Here is a 16408-nt window from a genome sequence, read left to right as displayed (position 1 = left end):
CACCAACAGGAAGTGGGGGATTTAAGCGTGTCGCGCTCTAACGTGCAGGTATCTGTACATCAGCTTGCTTAATTCCAATTCAGCTTTTTGTTCCGCTCTGAAATAACATTACATTGTGTCAGCGGCATTGACGGTCAGCACAGGCTCCAGGGCGGTATGACCACCGGAGAGAAGACTGCACGCATACGGACACGGCGGTAGTGGCAACCCAAGACCATTCCCTCCATTTTGAGACGCAGTTAAGGAACTGGCCTCTCACGATGGTTTCAGAAGCCCAGAAAGTTCAAAAACTTTTTGGACGTTTGGAACCAGAGCAAAGCCAAGTCGTCCTCCGCAGACGGTCATCGCCTCCCGGACACGCCGTGGAGTGGGCGCGTTCGCTGAGGATCACGACGTACCTTTCATGTACCATTTCACACAGTTTGCTTCGTTCCCATACGGGCTAAAACTCAGCCTATGGCTTTTGAAAGTGGGTGGTCTGGAAAGGAGAGCCTGGAACGTCCCAACAGAGACCGCGCGCGCGTGCGTGCCGCGCATGTGCGCAATTTGCGCATTTCTGAATATTCATAAGGAGGTCATCGGGTATTAGTTCTTGGAGTGAGTGTCAGGTTCCCTTCACCTGCCAGGCCTTGTTTATCTGCCTCTGTCATCCGTAATTGCAGAAATGCGTTTGAACAGCCTTCCCGTAAAGGTTGCTGCTGTTGTCATGGTGACCCCGGCCTGGTGGGCGAAGGTGGGCGGCTGGCGGACGTATGACATCAGCAGAGTCTGCCTCTCGAGAGCGTGTGTGTGTACTTTTGCAGGGCTGACTGAGCCGCGTGTGCATGTGTCATTGAGTCTTTCTATGGCTTTGTCTTCTTTTGTCCATTACTTTCCAAAAGCATTTTTAAAGTTTTGCAAAACGTCTGGTAAAATATTTATAAAACTATAAAATAACATGGCTTAATTTGGTTAATGAGTGGGTAGTATACACTGATGAGGTCATATACATGCAAAATGCATCCTGCCTTAGGTAGATCCCAGTTAGAGTCTTTCTGATTGGATGCTAACAGTGTCCATCAGGCAGCCTGGCCTTTGGGATTTAAGTTGCAAGTGTGTGCCCGCCCCCTGTGCTGGCCCAATACTTGTGGCATGTAGTCCATCTGTGTTTCTGTCACACATTGTCACCCACATTCAGCCAGAGTAGTAAATCAAATCTGTAAAGATTAGACGTTGATGAAAGGTGTCGTGGACCAGCAGGTGAGGGAGATGGACCTAATCCAGCACCTTTCTCTCAGAACCTTTTCCTTATTATTAGTTTCATTATGGTTGCATGGTAGTAAGAAGGTAGAAAGGCAGTGTGTGTCTCATACTGCAGCAGCCTGCTTCCAGTCACCTGATTAGCACGTCATCTATCTGCCCCAAATCTGCGTTTCCCACAATCATCTCCACGTGTCACCTGCCCCCCCCCCCCCCAACCAGAGTCATCGGATCCCCCCTCCCCCCCGCCTGACAACAGGGTGCGTCATCCTCACACAGCTGCTCGTTGCGTTGGGCAGCCCCCCAGCGGTGTCTCTGTCATCAGGCTGATTGCGGGATTAGCATCGGAGCACGCTGCTCTAATGCGGAGTCTGGCATCCTGAATCCTCTGACACGCAGAGCGACACGCAGAGTGACAGAGCATGTTTTCACAGATCCAACGCGTGACCTTTGACCCCTGCAGACTGTGCCACAGGGGAGCCTATCCTGTCATTTATCTTTGGCGAAAATCTCAGCTGCATGACTCACGACTTCTGCGTTCTCGGGCTTTTCCCCAAAGAGACTTGGCTTGCAGTGGTAGAATTTGTTCCGCTCGATTGTGACTATCCGTTCACATACACATGGTATTCTTTTTAACAGTGGTGCCCCTGCATGACAGCCAAGGCTAATGGTTAAATTATGGCTCCGGAAAACAAATTGGCAAAGATGCCTGTGGCTGTGACGCTACACTTCGGAAGTGGCCTTCCTCAGCCCCCAGCAGAGGTGTCGTGGGGGTGCCGGTCCCTCCAAATTACAATGCATTTCAGTCAGCACAGTCATCGGGAAGAGTGCATATTTTACTTTAAATCTCCCAAAGGACTTTCAGATTCATCTCCGTAACCTTAAAATGCTGCATCTTTACTTTTCAGTTCTACTCTCTGATTCTTGTCATTACGACGGGAGTTTTGCGGTTGCCTGGTTTAACGTCTGAGCTCGCAGCTGCTACGGCATGCGGCCGCTGCCAGATCCGCAGGCGCGTCTGCAGAAGCCCGCCGTGCCCGACACTCGCAGCAAACACGTGTGACTGTGCGGGGGAGTACAGCCAAGCATGGGGCCGTCCTGCGTTACATCAGCAGACGTTCTAAAGGGTGTCTCGTGTAGTAACCCAGAAAATTATTCCGACAAACATCTTCTTTGTCCGGTGACTAGAGGAACAGCACATGAACAAACAGAAAGTTTCCGGGGGACAGAATGTCACGTCTAAGCTAATTAGGAAGTAAATTTGGAACATGCATAGCTGGTGGGGAGGGAAGTACCGTGCTGGACAGCTGAACCTGAACTCGGACTTCAAGCCCAGATGTGGCTGGTCCATTTTCAAGGTCCTGGATGAACTGACTCGGACTTTGTCAGGTTCTGGATGGACTCGTCTGAACCTTCCAGGAGCACACTGTGGCTTTCTTTCCAAAGACATAAGAAACATCCATCCATCCATTATCTATACCGCTTCATCCACCGGGGTCGCGGGGAAGCTGGAACCAATCCCAGCAGCTGTGAGGCGCCAGTGCTAACCGCTGCACCGCCGTGCCGCCCACATGAGAAGCAGTGTGGACAGAAAACAGAGACTGATTTTGATGGCTGTGATCCATGTCGCATGCGGAGAGGAGGACTGCATGCGGTAATAGATTACAGGACTTTGCCAGCCACGTTTACAGACACCCCCACATCACACCCAAGTGCGCCGGATGACTTCCGTGGCCCATGCGAGCACTGCGATCGTGGCGTGACATCATCTCAAGCAAAGACCACTCTACAGGCCGACATGAGGAAACCCTCTAAAGAGGTTAGATCTCACAAAGCTGCGAACCTTGACAAAATCTCGTCATGCGTCATGAAGGCCCGTGCTGAGCAGCGGTCGTAGATGTACTCCAGTGTCTTCAGCAAGTGCCTGTATGTTTTGTGCAGTGCCGTTGTGCTTCAAGAAGGACCTTTGCCAACTAAAGCTCCCTAAATAACTTCTAAGCTCTTATGTAAGTCGCTCTCGCTAAGGGGCGTCTGCCAAATGCCGAGGAAGTAAATGTAAATGACTACGGTCTCAACACTTTAACCTTTTATAGTTTTGAAGTGTCGTACATTAACCACCACATGCCTACAGTCTTGGATTCATTCCAGTGCACATTTCCGCATAACATATCCCTGGATGATGCAATCTCACCCGCCCTGCACACTACCCTCGGGCATGTAGAAAAGGACGTGTACAATCAGGATGCCGCTTGTTGACTTCAGTTTGGTGTTTGACGCCAACTCTGCCATCCATCCTGTTGTCAAAGCTAAGAGACCCTGGTCTGATCTGCTCTCCTTGAGAATGGATGTTTGAACATATAGACCCCAAACAGTGAGAACTGCCAACAGGAGATCATCCACATTAATCGTCAGTACTGGCGTTTCACAAAGCTGCCACCTCAGCTCACTGTTTTGCAGTCCGTTCACCCAAGACTCAATGGCAAAGTGTGAGGGCAAAGGCATTATCGAGTTTGCTGACGACACCCCCATGATTGGCCTTTTCAGTAACGATGATGAGGCTACTTAAAGGAGGGAGGTAAAAGACCTGAATGTATGCTGCCATGAAAAGCAACTTTTCCCTGAACTTAAAGAAGACCTCTCACTACTCATCAATGGATCTTCCGTAGAGATAGTCAGCAGCTTCAGGTTCCTGGGCGTCTAGATCACAAACTCCCTCTCATGGTCTCTAAACATCAGCTGTATTATCAGCTGAGGATGTTCTTCCTGAGGAAGCTGAAGAGCTTTGGGTTGGAAACCAAAACCTTGATGAACTCACTATACCATTGAGAGCTTCCTGACTGCATCATGATGTGGTTGGGTATCCTAACCGCATTGGACCGCAAAGAACTGTCTGGACAGCTTCAAACATCTTCAGCACAGATCTTTCACAGCTAAAATCAATCTACATCTCCTGCTGCCAGAAGAAGTCATCATCAGGAATGGCAGCCACCCAGCTCACGCTCTCCTGGCGCTCCTGCCCGCTGGGAAGCGTGTCCAGTGCAGCATTCCCTGCACCACCCATTCAAGAGACGGTTTCTTCCCTCAAGCCATCGGGGCATAAAAAACATGTACCGGTCCACCCTATTGTATCTTCCAACACTTTATAGCCAAGTGACGACAAGTGGCCTTTATTCTCATACCATTCATATACAGGCCATGCATAAGTATAGGGTGGCACAAGGTGGCATTGCCCCAGGAACCACGGTATACAGCGGGGCTATTCAACTCAGGCCCTCGATTCCAAATCCAGGCCTTGTTTTCAGTTCTCCCAGGTGGGGGGGGGTTGGTACTATGGCTGAATACTGCAGGCTGCAGACATATGCTATGGATTCAGATGAACTCAGGAAAGTTTTTTAAGTCACAAGTGTTCAAGACAGGAGCTAAAGTTCACCTGAGAGTGTGACAAGATCGAGTCCAGTTAGTGATCAGTTCCAGTCCAGGAGGGCGCAGTCAGTACCCTGCGGAATGGTTAGAGGTTAAGGTGGGAAGCAGAGTATTCACTGTCCTGACAGCCTCGGGGGAGAAGCTGTTGCTGAACCTGGCAGAACCCGTACCTTCTGTGTGACAGCAGCGCTGCTGTATGCCGGTTAGTTTGCATGTCACACAAAGCTACCCCAGGCCTGGCCTGCACCAATGTCAGTGTCAGCGCTGCATGCTATGGATCACGAGGAGACCATCGATAAGTTACGCTGAGACATTTTTACTGTCTTAGGAAAGAAAGCAGCATATTTATATCAGACTGGCACATTTGTCAGCAATTTAGCAAAAATGAGTGAGGAGGAGAAAAGCATAAAAAATATTTTGGATTCCGTAGTATTGATGAAAAAACTAGTGATTCGTCGGCACTGTTTTCTGTCGGTCGGTGCGGCTCACAAACACACCGGCACTTATTATGCAGGCTCTGTTGGTAGAGAATAACAGGTGCTATTTTACTATAGTTTATTTTGGGTCAGTTTTCAACTCCTTTTTTGTTATGTGAATATCACAATATTCATTGCAAAAAATCTAATATCACAATGATTTTTTTTTCCCAAAATCATGCAGCCTGTTCATTGCTTATTACGCTGTATTTTTATTCTCATCATGCACACTTGTCCTGCACCGTCTTGTCTAGCATTGCATCTTGCCTACAACTGTTGCCTAAGAATTTCACAATGTTCCCTGAATACGTCACAAAAAAAAAAAACTTGAAACTTTAAAATAAAAGAGTCCTGGAACATCAGCTTCCTTTTGATGCAGCCATCCATGTCACAGATGGTAACATGCCAGAGGCCCCCTTGTTACCGTAGCGATCTGGACAAACAGGTAGATGAATACGTGCCATGTTTATCGTGACAGTCAGACAGAATGGATTACTGGGAGTGCTGGAGGGGGTGGGTGGGGGGGGGGCGCTGAGGGGGAACAGGGGAGAACTGCCCTGGTTGCTATGGTTTCCCATCTCGTTTTCTTTTTTTTTTAGACTTCGGTACCTGAACCCGGAGGAAGCCAGACCTCGGAAAAAGCAGATGACGACAACGAGGTTTTTGGTAAGCAGCTCGTCCACAATGCACTGAGGAATTACAGGGTAGCTCTGGATGCAGCATCCGTGTGCTGCGGTGCTGTAAATCACCAGTAGGGGGTGACAGCTAGTTGCCTCCTGTGCCGACGTATTGGTCGCGTGTCAGACTGCCATTCTCCCTTTGATTAGTGGTGCTGTACCTACTTAGATGAGGATTCCCTGTAAACCTGGGAGGAGACCAGCTGTTGCAGCCCCCCAGACCTGTATAATCGGAACAATCTCCTTAAAAAAAATAAAGTAAAATATTAAACTGAAGCCACTTTAGATAAGAGAATTAATAAATAGTCACTTTGGATCTCTATGATTCACAGAGACTTTAGCACAGTATTTTCAGTTCCCAGCTGTTTATATTTTTATTTTTATATAATCCCTTCCCCCCTCATCTCTTTTCCCTTCTCTGCCCCCAACCCCTGTGTATTGTCTGGATTTTGACAATTTTCCTTTTGTTTTTTAATGTTGTTCTCGTGCTGAACCCGTCCCGCCATTCCATTCCGCGGGTGCCTGCGCTGACCCTGGGGGGCAGTTATTCCACCATTTCCAACGCAGTGTTTCTCTTAGCTTGATTATGGTTAATTATACACTTAATGGAAGGCATGTAAATATAATAATTAAAACCATTACATTAGACAAAAAATGTCAGTTATCCACGTGTATGTGTGTTTGTGTGTGTGTGTGTGTGTTTGTGTGTGTGCGAGTGAGAGAAAGAGAGAGACAGGTTGAGCAAGTTGCCCTGATATGTTTGACCATTGTGGCATTCAGGACTGGAGGGAGAGCGCCGCCCTGTTGGTGACTGCACCATGGGAATGTGGTGACCTCTGTCGACCTGTGCACAGTCCTACCCCATTACTGCACTCTCATTGGTTAACAGCAGCCTGTTGTTCTCTCTGTCCTCATGGCCTGCTGCTATGAATGAATGACACAGGGACGGGTCCTTCTGTGGGTCCCCATGTGTGGATTGGTCCAGGAGTGCATCCAAAGTACAGCCATACATAGAAGAAAAAGCCCCCCCTCCAAAAAAAAAAAAAAAAGAAAGGTCACTTTTATCCAGCTACACTGTGTTTTGCAACAGATTGCGGGCGCCAGAGGAAGGACGTGTCTTGCTGTTGGTCTGGTGCTGCCAATTAAGGCAGCAGTTACGTGAACGCCGGCGCGTGATCGTGTTCAGGAGCCCGGTGCTAATGGTAGCCTTTGGTGGGGCCCATAAGCGGAGCAGCCTTTTATTTAAATAAAAGAAAAAGAACAGAACCAACCGTCTGCCGTTCTCTTCCGTTTTATACTTCTGCATGGACCGAGTTAAACATTTTTCCATCCTTTGACGGAATCCATAAAGCGATCAATCCCAGAGTGTAGTATTAAGGTCAGGTTGGAGAATAAATATTTAAAGGTGGACATTTTAAGGACTTGAAGCTATGTGCGTTATAAACAGGGGTGAGTTGAGTGTGACGTGCGTGGTTACACGCTGCCCTGGAAGACTGCGCTCAAACGTCTTTCTGATCTGCTTGTACTCACTACATCGGGCAAAAAGCCAGAAAGGCGGGCATGCGTGCGGCAGTCCTGCATGAGTCAGAGTAAGACTGAGAAGCTTTGAATGGCTAAACTATAAAAATAAGGCTGACCTGGGCATTTTTACCTGTCATTACGGTACCATGGTGAATGTCTGTTAGGACAGTACATGTCAGTCCTGCTTTACACACACACACACTTCAGCCATACAGAGCCCCCCCCCCCCCAGTTCATCAGGCTGTTCATCTCGCTCATCGTTGAGTAGCAAACTCTGCCACAGGTAAATGAAGGGAGGGTGAATTGAAGCAGGCAATTAAAGCAGAGCAAAAACAAGCCGACCTGGTTACCATGAGTGCTGAATCGATAGAAGAGCCATTTTGTCTGCCGTCCAGACGGAAGCTGCTTGGGCTGTCATGCCAGAGCTGGGGGGGGGAGGGGGTGTTGCCAGGTAACTGCTTAGGAAGGTAAACAGTCCTGACTGTGTAAGACGCGCTGATCTGGCTTCTGGCGTCAGGGCGATGACCTCACCCCTCCCCGGCCTCCAGTGCCACATGTGATCATGTGATTTGGCCTTTTCTAAACACTCTCTACCGAGTCCATTACTGGCCCTGGCTGAAACACATTTTAACATTTTTGACTAATCAAAACGTATTATAATGTAGTTTTTTTTGCAGGCTGGTGAAGCATTTTTCACTTCTCTGTCTGAAAAATTTGCCATTTAAAATAGTTTTTTTTTTAATTATTTTCAGCTCTGATTAAATCCATCCATATTCCTAAAGCTTATACTAGATTTTTTATGCCATTTAACTGAATTGGTTTAATTTTTTGTTATGACTTGTTGTTTCAGGCTGGTTTGTGATTCATGATGACATCACTGTTTTATTTCTGAATAATATAATCCCCACCCCCCAACACCTTTTCATTATTTTAAACTCAGTCTCAGTCCTTAATCACCAAGACCGTCCTTATCCATTATAATCAGAGTTGCCCTTTTTAAGACACATCCTGAAGAGACATGATCTCAATAACCTCATCATCTCATTAATATCTGTATCGTGCGTGTGTGCGTGCATGCGTGTGTGTATGTGCGAGCGGGTTTACCTATCCTTATGGGGACACAATGTCCCCATAACGTGATAAATATCCGTTTTTTTTTTCCCCTATGAGGACCGGTTTCTTGGTCCCCATAAGGGAAAACTCTATTTTATAAAAATTGGTGACTGCTATGAAAAAACTAAAAATGCAAAAACTCTTGTATTTTGTTTGGTTACTTATGGTTATGGTTAGGGCTGGGTGGGGGTTAAGGTTATCATAGTTAGCGTTAGCATTTTTCCCATTGAAATGAATGAGTGGTCCCCATAAGGATATGTTTACCCTACATATGCGTGTGTGTGTGTGTGTCTGTCTGTGTGTGTGTCTGTGTGTGTGTGTGTCTGTGTGTGTGTGTATATATATAATATGTGTGTGTAGATATAAGCATAATTGGACCATTTGGTTTTTCTGGCTCTCAGGGTATCCTAAACAGGATTTTAGATTTTGGCCATCTGGTGGAAGTAACCAATCATATTATCAGGGGATGATTAATGATTTAATTATTTTTAAGACCTGCAGAAGATCTGTTTGGCTGTCTGTGTTTTCACATTTTCCATTTTGAAGTAACCGATACGGAGGTGTTGAGTCATTGTATCCTGCAGAGCCTGAGGTGGATTTTGAGGGCTTTTATTGTGTTTCTCTTAGTTTTGGGGTTTTTTTAGACCAGAGAAGTTGTTTTTTGTTTCTCAATAATGCATTTCTGACTGATGTATCTCACTCAGCACAGGGTTGCGAGAGACTTCTGATGTTCGGTGTGACCAGTGAAATTTCTTCACGGTGACATTTTGTCGACCATTTGCTGCCACGGTTTGGTGCCGGGAGTGCAGCCACAAGCCGCAAGCCGCCAGGCAAAGTGTATTTAGCGTGCGAAGCTTAAGGCCGGCGCATGGATGCGTGTCGCTTTGTTTGAGTCTGCAATCTGCTCCGGGCCATTAGCCGGACCCGGCTTTCGGACCCGTGCCGCCCTTAGCTGTGTACTCAGCGGACCCGAGTAAACAGGCAGACGCCAAATCGTCAGCTTTTTAAAAAGACATTAGGAGTCCATTAGCAGGCGCTCGGAGCGCCGTGTGCACACAAAGCCGGCACGTTTTACCCCATATGCCCCCCACCGGCCGCTCGGCCCTCCACCCCCCCGGATTGGTCTCACGGTTTTACTGCATCCACCCGCGCCGACGGCCCGTCTAGTCCGCTTTACTTTATGTCTGCACAGCACGTTCCCTAATCCTTCTGCATTCTCTCCCAGAATGTAGTTACTGTGGGCTAACTCTGCCCCCTGCTCACGTATCTCCAGGGTTTCTGGTGTCTCAGTCTAAACTCGCCTCTTTGGATCGGATCGCCCTCATGTTTCATTCTGACCACGTCATCCCCCCCCCCCCCCCCCCCCCGATTTTAATTTAATGCTTCATCTGCAGTAACACAGTAGTGTATTACCTGTCTGTCAGCTTGTTCTTCATATGAACTTATGAATATAGGGCGCCATTCGTGTAAGGATGGGATTGGCTGGCCTGATTTTTTTTTTTTGGTCTGCACTATTCTCTGTTAACCACTAGAGGTGCCATTGTCAGCTTAAACCACTCACAGCAAGATACCAGGATTTAACTAAGAGATGTGGAAGGGCCCACAGACTTGCCAAGGACTTACTTTCAACTAAAGAAACGGCAGCTCTGTTTCACAGTCCGGATCTCCAGAGTCCTCACCCTATCGCCGAGCACCAGCCTGACAGTCCTGCAGAGAGACCTCATTTCAGCCGCCTGCACTTGCAACCTTGTCGTTACAGTCATTACCCAGAGCACATGAGGTGAGGAAAGGATGCATCCTCACTACGCTCAATAAACCTACGGCGGCCGCCGGTCTGCCTGTCTCGCTCATGCTTCTTCTCCGCATGGCTCGTAAACAAGATTCCTAGGCACTTAAACTCCTTCACCGAAGGCAGACTCTGGCCCTCACCTTAGAGGAGCAATCGGCTCTTTTCTGATGGAATACCACGGCCTCAGATTTGGAGGTGCTCAGTCGCGCCCCTGGCGATTCGCACTCTGCGTCGAGCGGCTCGAGGATGCACCGGAGGTTCTGCTCGGATGAAGCACTGGGAGACACACCGTCATCTGCCAGTAGCGGGGGTGTCCCCTCCAGCCCGCCATTTCAGCCTCAGCTGCACCTCGTTACCTCCTTCATGAACATTACAGACGGGATGAGAAAAGCTGCACCTTTGCAGGAGGCCAACACTCACACTGCATGACCCTGAATGCGTGTCAAGCATGCGGACACAGATTCTACTGCGTTCGTACAGGGACACAATGGCATCCAGCCGCAGCCCATGGGCATCTCCAGCAGTATCTGCCTGGGCACATGGTCATATTCCCGCTGCATTTCCACAAGGCACTAGGTTGGCTTATTTCCATGAATTCTGCTAGGTAGTAGAGCTGGACCTCGGTTCCATGGCCAGACTGTAATCCTCATTGTTCCTCTTCAATCCTAGATTTGAATACCAAGTATAATCCAGTGCCCTGGTATCTGCTTACTCAGGGAGGCTGAGAAGTTGGACCACACCCTCTGGTTCCCCCTTAAAAGCAGATATCAGAGTATATCAGAGATCCCAGTCTGGACTAGGGTTACTGAGACCTGCTTCTGACACCAAAAGCAAGCCCTGTGGTTGGTGTGCACTGGGATGCACGCTATTGACCAGCCTGGCTCAGGCCAAAATGGTTACACTGAGCCATGTGGCGTGGTCACCAGTCACAAGGAGAAAAGTGCCGTTTGAGTGGCAGGCATGTGTGGGAAGGGTGTGGACAGGTCTGACCTCGGCCTTGGAGGATAGCCGTGGGATCATGCAGTGGTACCTCTCTGGCTGGTTGGTATCATGTAGGTACAGCCTTCTCCCCCATGAGTGCTCTGGCTTTAGAGACAAATCTCACTGTAATTTTAATACTATTATTATACTATATATTATTGTATTCCCCGGACAGGGAACACATGGTTTTAGAACCAGTCTCCTGCTGCATACGCTTTTATGTTAGCATGAGAACTTAAAAGGTATTTGAAGGATCTCTTTCTAACTTTGCAGACACATTGTATGGGTGAACAACTGGAAGTTTTGAGACCTGTGGTGACCTTGATTGCACTGAGACAAGTCACACAAAGTTGGGCTTTTAATCAAGATGTTTTTGGAGAGGTGGGGAGAGTGTTGGAGGATAGAGATTGTAGAGGTTGGGGGTGTGAGAGGAGTAGGGATTAGATGGGGGGGGGGGGGTATTGTTGTTGTTCCGAAAGCTCATCATTTTAAGATAAATGGATTATATACCTTCTTATGTGCTCCTGCTGATTCCAGCATGCTGTCACCTCCCGGTTCTGTGGGCCGACTCTCCGTGCTTCCTGTGGTCTGAAGGGACCACATTCAGGATTTATTTCCACGCAGGAGCGTTAGTTTGACAGCCGTGTGTGTGTGTGTGTGTGTGTGTGTGTGTGTGTGTGTGTGTGTGTGTGTGTGTGTGTGTGTGTGTGTGTGTGTGTGTGCATGTGTGGATTATGTTCCCCATAATGTACTAAAAACCTGTTATTTTTATGTTGTGGGGACCATATTTCGGGCCCCCACAAAGATCTGTGAATGCAGTCAAAAAAGTAAAAATGCCAGAAGTCTAGGATCTTGTATGGTTACTTATGGTTAAGGTTAGGGCTGGGTAGGGGTTAAGGCTGTCATGTTGGGATTAGAGTTTTCCCCATAGAAATGAATGGAGAGTCCCCACAAAGATATAACTACAAACATATATATAAAACATAACAGTACAACATTAACACTTTAACAGTAACACAATAAAAATAAACAAGAATTTCTTTTGTTCTCCAAAACGTACTGATATGGGTTTGGATGGGTAGATGAAGACCACTTCAGCTCCCAAACCTCTCCTCAGGGGCACCCTGGCAATTCCATGTATGTCCTAGATTTCACCACCACCACTGATGTATTTATTAGGCATGCAAGGCGTTCCAGTGGTCGAAAAACACTGCTGCACTGGAGAGTTGCTGCAAACACGGGGGTGATTTTAATAGAGGCTTTGAAACGGCGAAGCTGATACGCTTTGACAGGTTTAGTAGCATAGCTTTAAACCAACAGGAAGGTCATTTAAACATTTTCTTTGGCTGCCTAAGGCTCTTGCACAGTACTCTACACACACACACATTACATATATAGTACAAGGACTGCGTCTGAAACATTTTTAAAACTCTCTTATAAATATCCGGCACTATAGCCCCATGAAGGTGAGTGACATGTATCTTTCTGTTCGGCACCACATTCCTCCGCTCTGATTGGTTCTCTTTAGCGTTTAAGCATCCTTGTTCCTGTTTGGTTCTCTCTTTAGCGTTTAAGCATCCTTGTTCCTGTTTGGTTCTCTCTTTAGCGTTTAAGCATCCTTGTTCCTGTTTGGTTCTCTCTTTAGCGTTTAAGCATCCTTGTTCCTGTTTGGTTCTCTCTTTAGCGTTTAAGCATCCTTGTTCGTGTTTGGTTCTCTCTTTAGCATTTAAGCATCCTGGTTCCTGTTTGGTTCTCTCTTTAGCGTTTAAGCATCCTTGTTCGTGTTTGGTTTTCTCTTTAGCGTTTAAGCATCCTTTAAGAACCTGTTTGGTTCTCTCAGGTCACTTTCCTCTTGCTTTGTGGTTTGCTTTCTGACCTATAGTCACTTTTACCATGTTACGTTAAAGAACCATTTTAATGTCAAAGGATAAGGGTTCCAAAAGCATCTATATTACAACATAATTATTATGTTGGAAAACATTTCAGATTTAAAAAAAGAAAGGAGAGAAGATTTCTGAGGATTTCTGGCATTTAACAAATGTCAAATTATTAAAGTGTAAGTGTTCAGCATTTTTAGAGGTCATGTATGCAAATTAATAGGATTAAACTTGTTTTTATAAGCAGACTAACCTTATCTGACATGATTAATCTGGCTGTCGCCTGGAATTTGAAAGGTCAGTATATGGCGATATACGATGTGGTGACTAGGCGGTAAGCCTGGCGGGGGGCGCAGGGGGGCGCAGGGGGGCGCAGGGGGGTGCAGGGGGGCGCGGCGGGAGAAGAGTGCAGCTCGTACCTTCAATCCTGCTGCCACCGCAATTAGCGTCCATTTAAGCCGTGTCACAATTGTACTATTAAGGGGAGACAGAGCTTCCATTTGCGTGATGGATGCGCAGACGCAGACGCAGACCTGTGCCACGTGTGGATCCGTGGGCTCGAGGCTCTTGTCTTCCTCCTTCCTGCCCCTGCAGCTGCAGCTAGCGCCAGCTGGCACAGACCCTGGGGTCATTCAGGGGCACTGGCACTACCCACGCCAACATGGCAGTGCCCTCCTGCCCTGTGTGTGTGTGTGTGTGTGTGTGTGTGTGTGTGTGTGTGTGTCATGGTCACTTTCATAAAGGGGCTGTGTTTTTACATGAACAAACAGATGGACCCCATCAGTCCGCACCAAACTGGGCTGAGCGATATTCCAGCCCATAATAGATTCTCTGTTGCAGCTTCTCTGTAGCTTGAACGTTCACGTTTGAACACAAACAATGCTTTTGGTATTTTCAGCATTTAGTTGATTTAATTAAATAATCTAAACAGGCAGGTTCTACTTCGTTCTAGTACGTTGGTCATGCCTCGGACTGCATGCATCTTCAAGAGATGCGGAGTGTGGATCTGCGACCTTCGTGATGTGAGATACAAGCCCGGGCGAATGTGTGCAGCCCGATGCGGGGCAGGGTGGCAGGGTGGCAGGGAGGCCAGCCTGAGCTCTGCCCTCGAGGCCGCGCACTGCTGACCGCGCCTGATTGTGCTGCTGCTCTGGCATCATGCCTGACAAATGGAGAGATGAGAAAGGGGACCCAGCTTGAATCAGTGGTCAGCGGTAGGGAGGTTTTCTGAGCTCAGGTGAGATAGACTGACAACTCGTTGCCTGACAGTCGCCATCCTCATGCCTGGTGCCAACTGGGTTTGGACCAGAATGAGGAAATCAGGGCTCAGTTCCCCCTCCAGCTTTGATGGCCTTGGCTTGTGATCCTGCAACTGGGATCAAAACCCAGTCACCAGATCAAGGGCTCTTTTAGAATCAGACCCAACCCTGTGAGACATGATGAATTCAGCCAAGGAAGTAAGGTCACATCCTTTCGGTGTAAATGATGGTTTAGCTCAAGGTGAGGTGTTGCTGTGGTATTTCTTGGCTTACCGTCTTTTCAGAGGCTGTGCAGGGACATTGAAAGCTCACTCAGGTAAACAGGACATCGGTCTCACTGACCAGTGATTTTCTTATGTGTGTATATGAGAAGCTTCTCATTACTTGACAAATTCTCCACATCTCTGACGGAGTCGGCGGTGGAAACGTGTGCAGCTTGTGCATCTAAAACTCCTGTGGGTGTTTGTGCACTTAATGTTTCCGAGCTGTGAGGCCAGTTCGGCAAGAGACGCCTCGTTGACACTGAGAAATGCCTTGTCATGCTGCCACAGCCTAATTGATAGCTTGGAAGTAGGCTTTGCTTAAAAATAAATAAATAAATAACCGGCGTTGATCGGTAAGTGCGTTGTAAGCGACTCGTCCATGCCAGGCTGCTTTTGACGGGCTGCATCCGATTTCACGTCGTATCAGATCCCCTCATCTGCCGGTTGTTTACGTGAACCTCTCAGAGGTCGTGGCTCCGTCGTTGCTACTGTTATCAGGGAGGTCTGATAGCCCGGCGCTGAATATGCGGACACTCAAAGCGCCGAGCATGCTGCCGTGTTCCCTGTTTGAGTACTTTAATGGATTTTGAAGTAGCATCCAGGCTAACAGATCAAAGGGGCAGCCTGCAAACTCGGATCACGTGAGTCACCTTCGCGTGAGCTCTCTGACCTGCAGGGGTGAACTCTTGCATGTTTGTCTGTTGGTGTCAGTGCCATAGCAGTGCATCATGGGACACGAGACAGGTGTGGGCTGTTAATGGTATACGGAGGTTAAACCTTGTCTTGCCTTTGGGGGAGGTGGAGTAGTTCCTAACCCCGGGATGATGATGGGTATCTCTGTATCTACAGCACGGGTGCCTGCAATCCAACGATCCCTTGCAGGCTGATCATGAATTAAACATCAGCTCTGCAGAACAGAGAGCCGCTTTCTCACCAAGCCTGTGGGAGCCACAGACCTGCTGCGAATGCTGCCGGGGGGGTTTGTTCAGGGGCCCGGGTGGGCGTCGCCGGGCCAGGGGTCGCATGCCTCTGGCCGGCGGGGGGACATGCCGCTGAGTCCCACCGCTTGCAAAGCAAAGGCTCCCGTTGTCCGCGGCTGGTCCCGAGGAGAGCGGCCCCTCCGGCGGACGCAGGTCCCACTCGCTGCATTCCTGTCGCAGGGCCAGTGGATGCCAGCCTGCGGACATGACCGCATCCTCTTTGCCCATATGCCGCCCCCCCCGCCTTGATCTGACAGTATTACATGTTCCAGCATCCTTTCAAATGATATTATCCGTCTGCACCTAATATTAAGCAGCGATGGATGTTTTCTGTGATTGGGGGTGGGGGGGGGGGGTGAGCTTTATTTATGTCCTCAAGCTGTAGTGGGAGCTGAAGAAGGACCATAAAGCTTGGCACTGAGGTCCTGGATGGAGGCCTGGAACCTTGAGTTGGATCCTTTCCTGAAGCCATCCTTTCATACTCAAGGGGCAAATGATATGTCATTAAAAATCCTTTGGGAGCCCAGCTTGAGAAGGGGGGGCCGCTTGTGCCTTGCTGCCTGCTGTACGCAGACGGTGGAATGGAAGCGATTCCCCACTTCCTGTCTCTTCCCATCGCACTGCCGCTAGTACTTTGCATGCGAATGTGGAATCTCAGCCATACTTCTAGTGCAAAATAAGCTCTCAGACCACGGCGAAGAGTATCTGTTATGGCCTTTTTCCTCTTATACCCTAAATGGAGCCATTTCCTGTGTACATTATCGTGCTAATGCTCCTTTTCCAATGTCGTTTTGTGTCTAGGACAGAAGC

General features: G+C 48.2%; 1 protein-coding gene across 1 annotated transcript in view; it reads left to right on the top strand.

The window, feature by feature from the left end:
* Window positions 1-16408, top strand: part of LOC111844834 (myelin basic protein-like) — a 35817-nt gene that overhangs the window by 13714 nt on the left and 5695 nt on the right. Inside the window, exon 3 of the mRNA XM_023813676.2 lies at window positions 5738-5804. Coding sequence (XP_023669444.1) covers window positions 5738-5804 — 67 coding nt within the window. The remainder of the gene's footprint in view (window positions 1-5737; window positions 5805-16408) is intronic.

The sequence above is a fragment of the Paramormyrops kingsleyae genome, chromosome 9 (assembly GCF_048594095.1).
Source record: "Paramormyrops kingsleyae isolate MSU_618 chromosome 9, PKINGS_0.4, whole genome shotgun sequence".
In the NCBI taxonomy this organism is placed as follows: Eukaryota; Metazoa; Chordata; class Actinopteri; order Osteoglossiformes; family Mormyridae; genus Paramormyrops; species Paramormyrops kingsleyae.
Note: the sequence above shows the minus strand (reverse complement) of the source record. Positions and strands in the feature narration are given on the sequence as shown.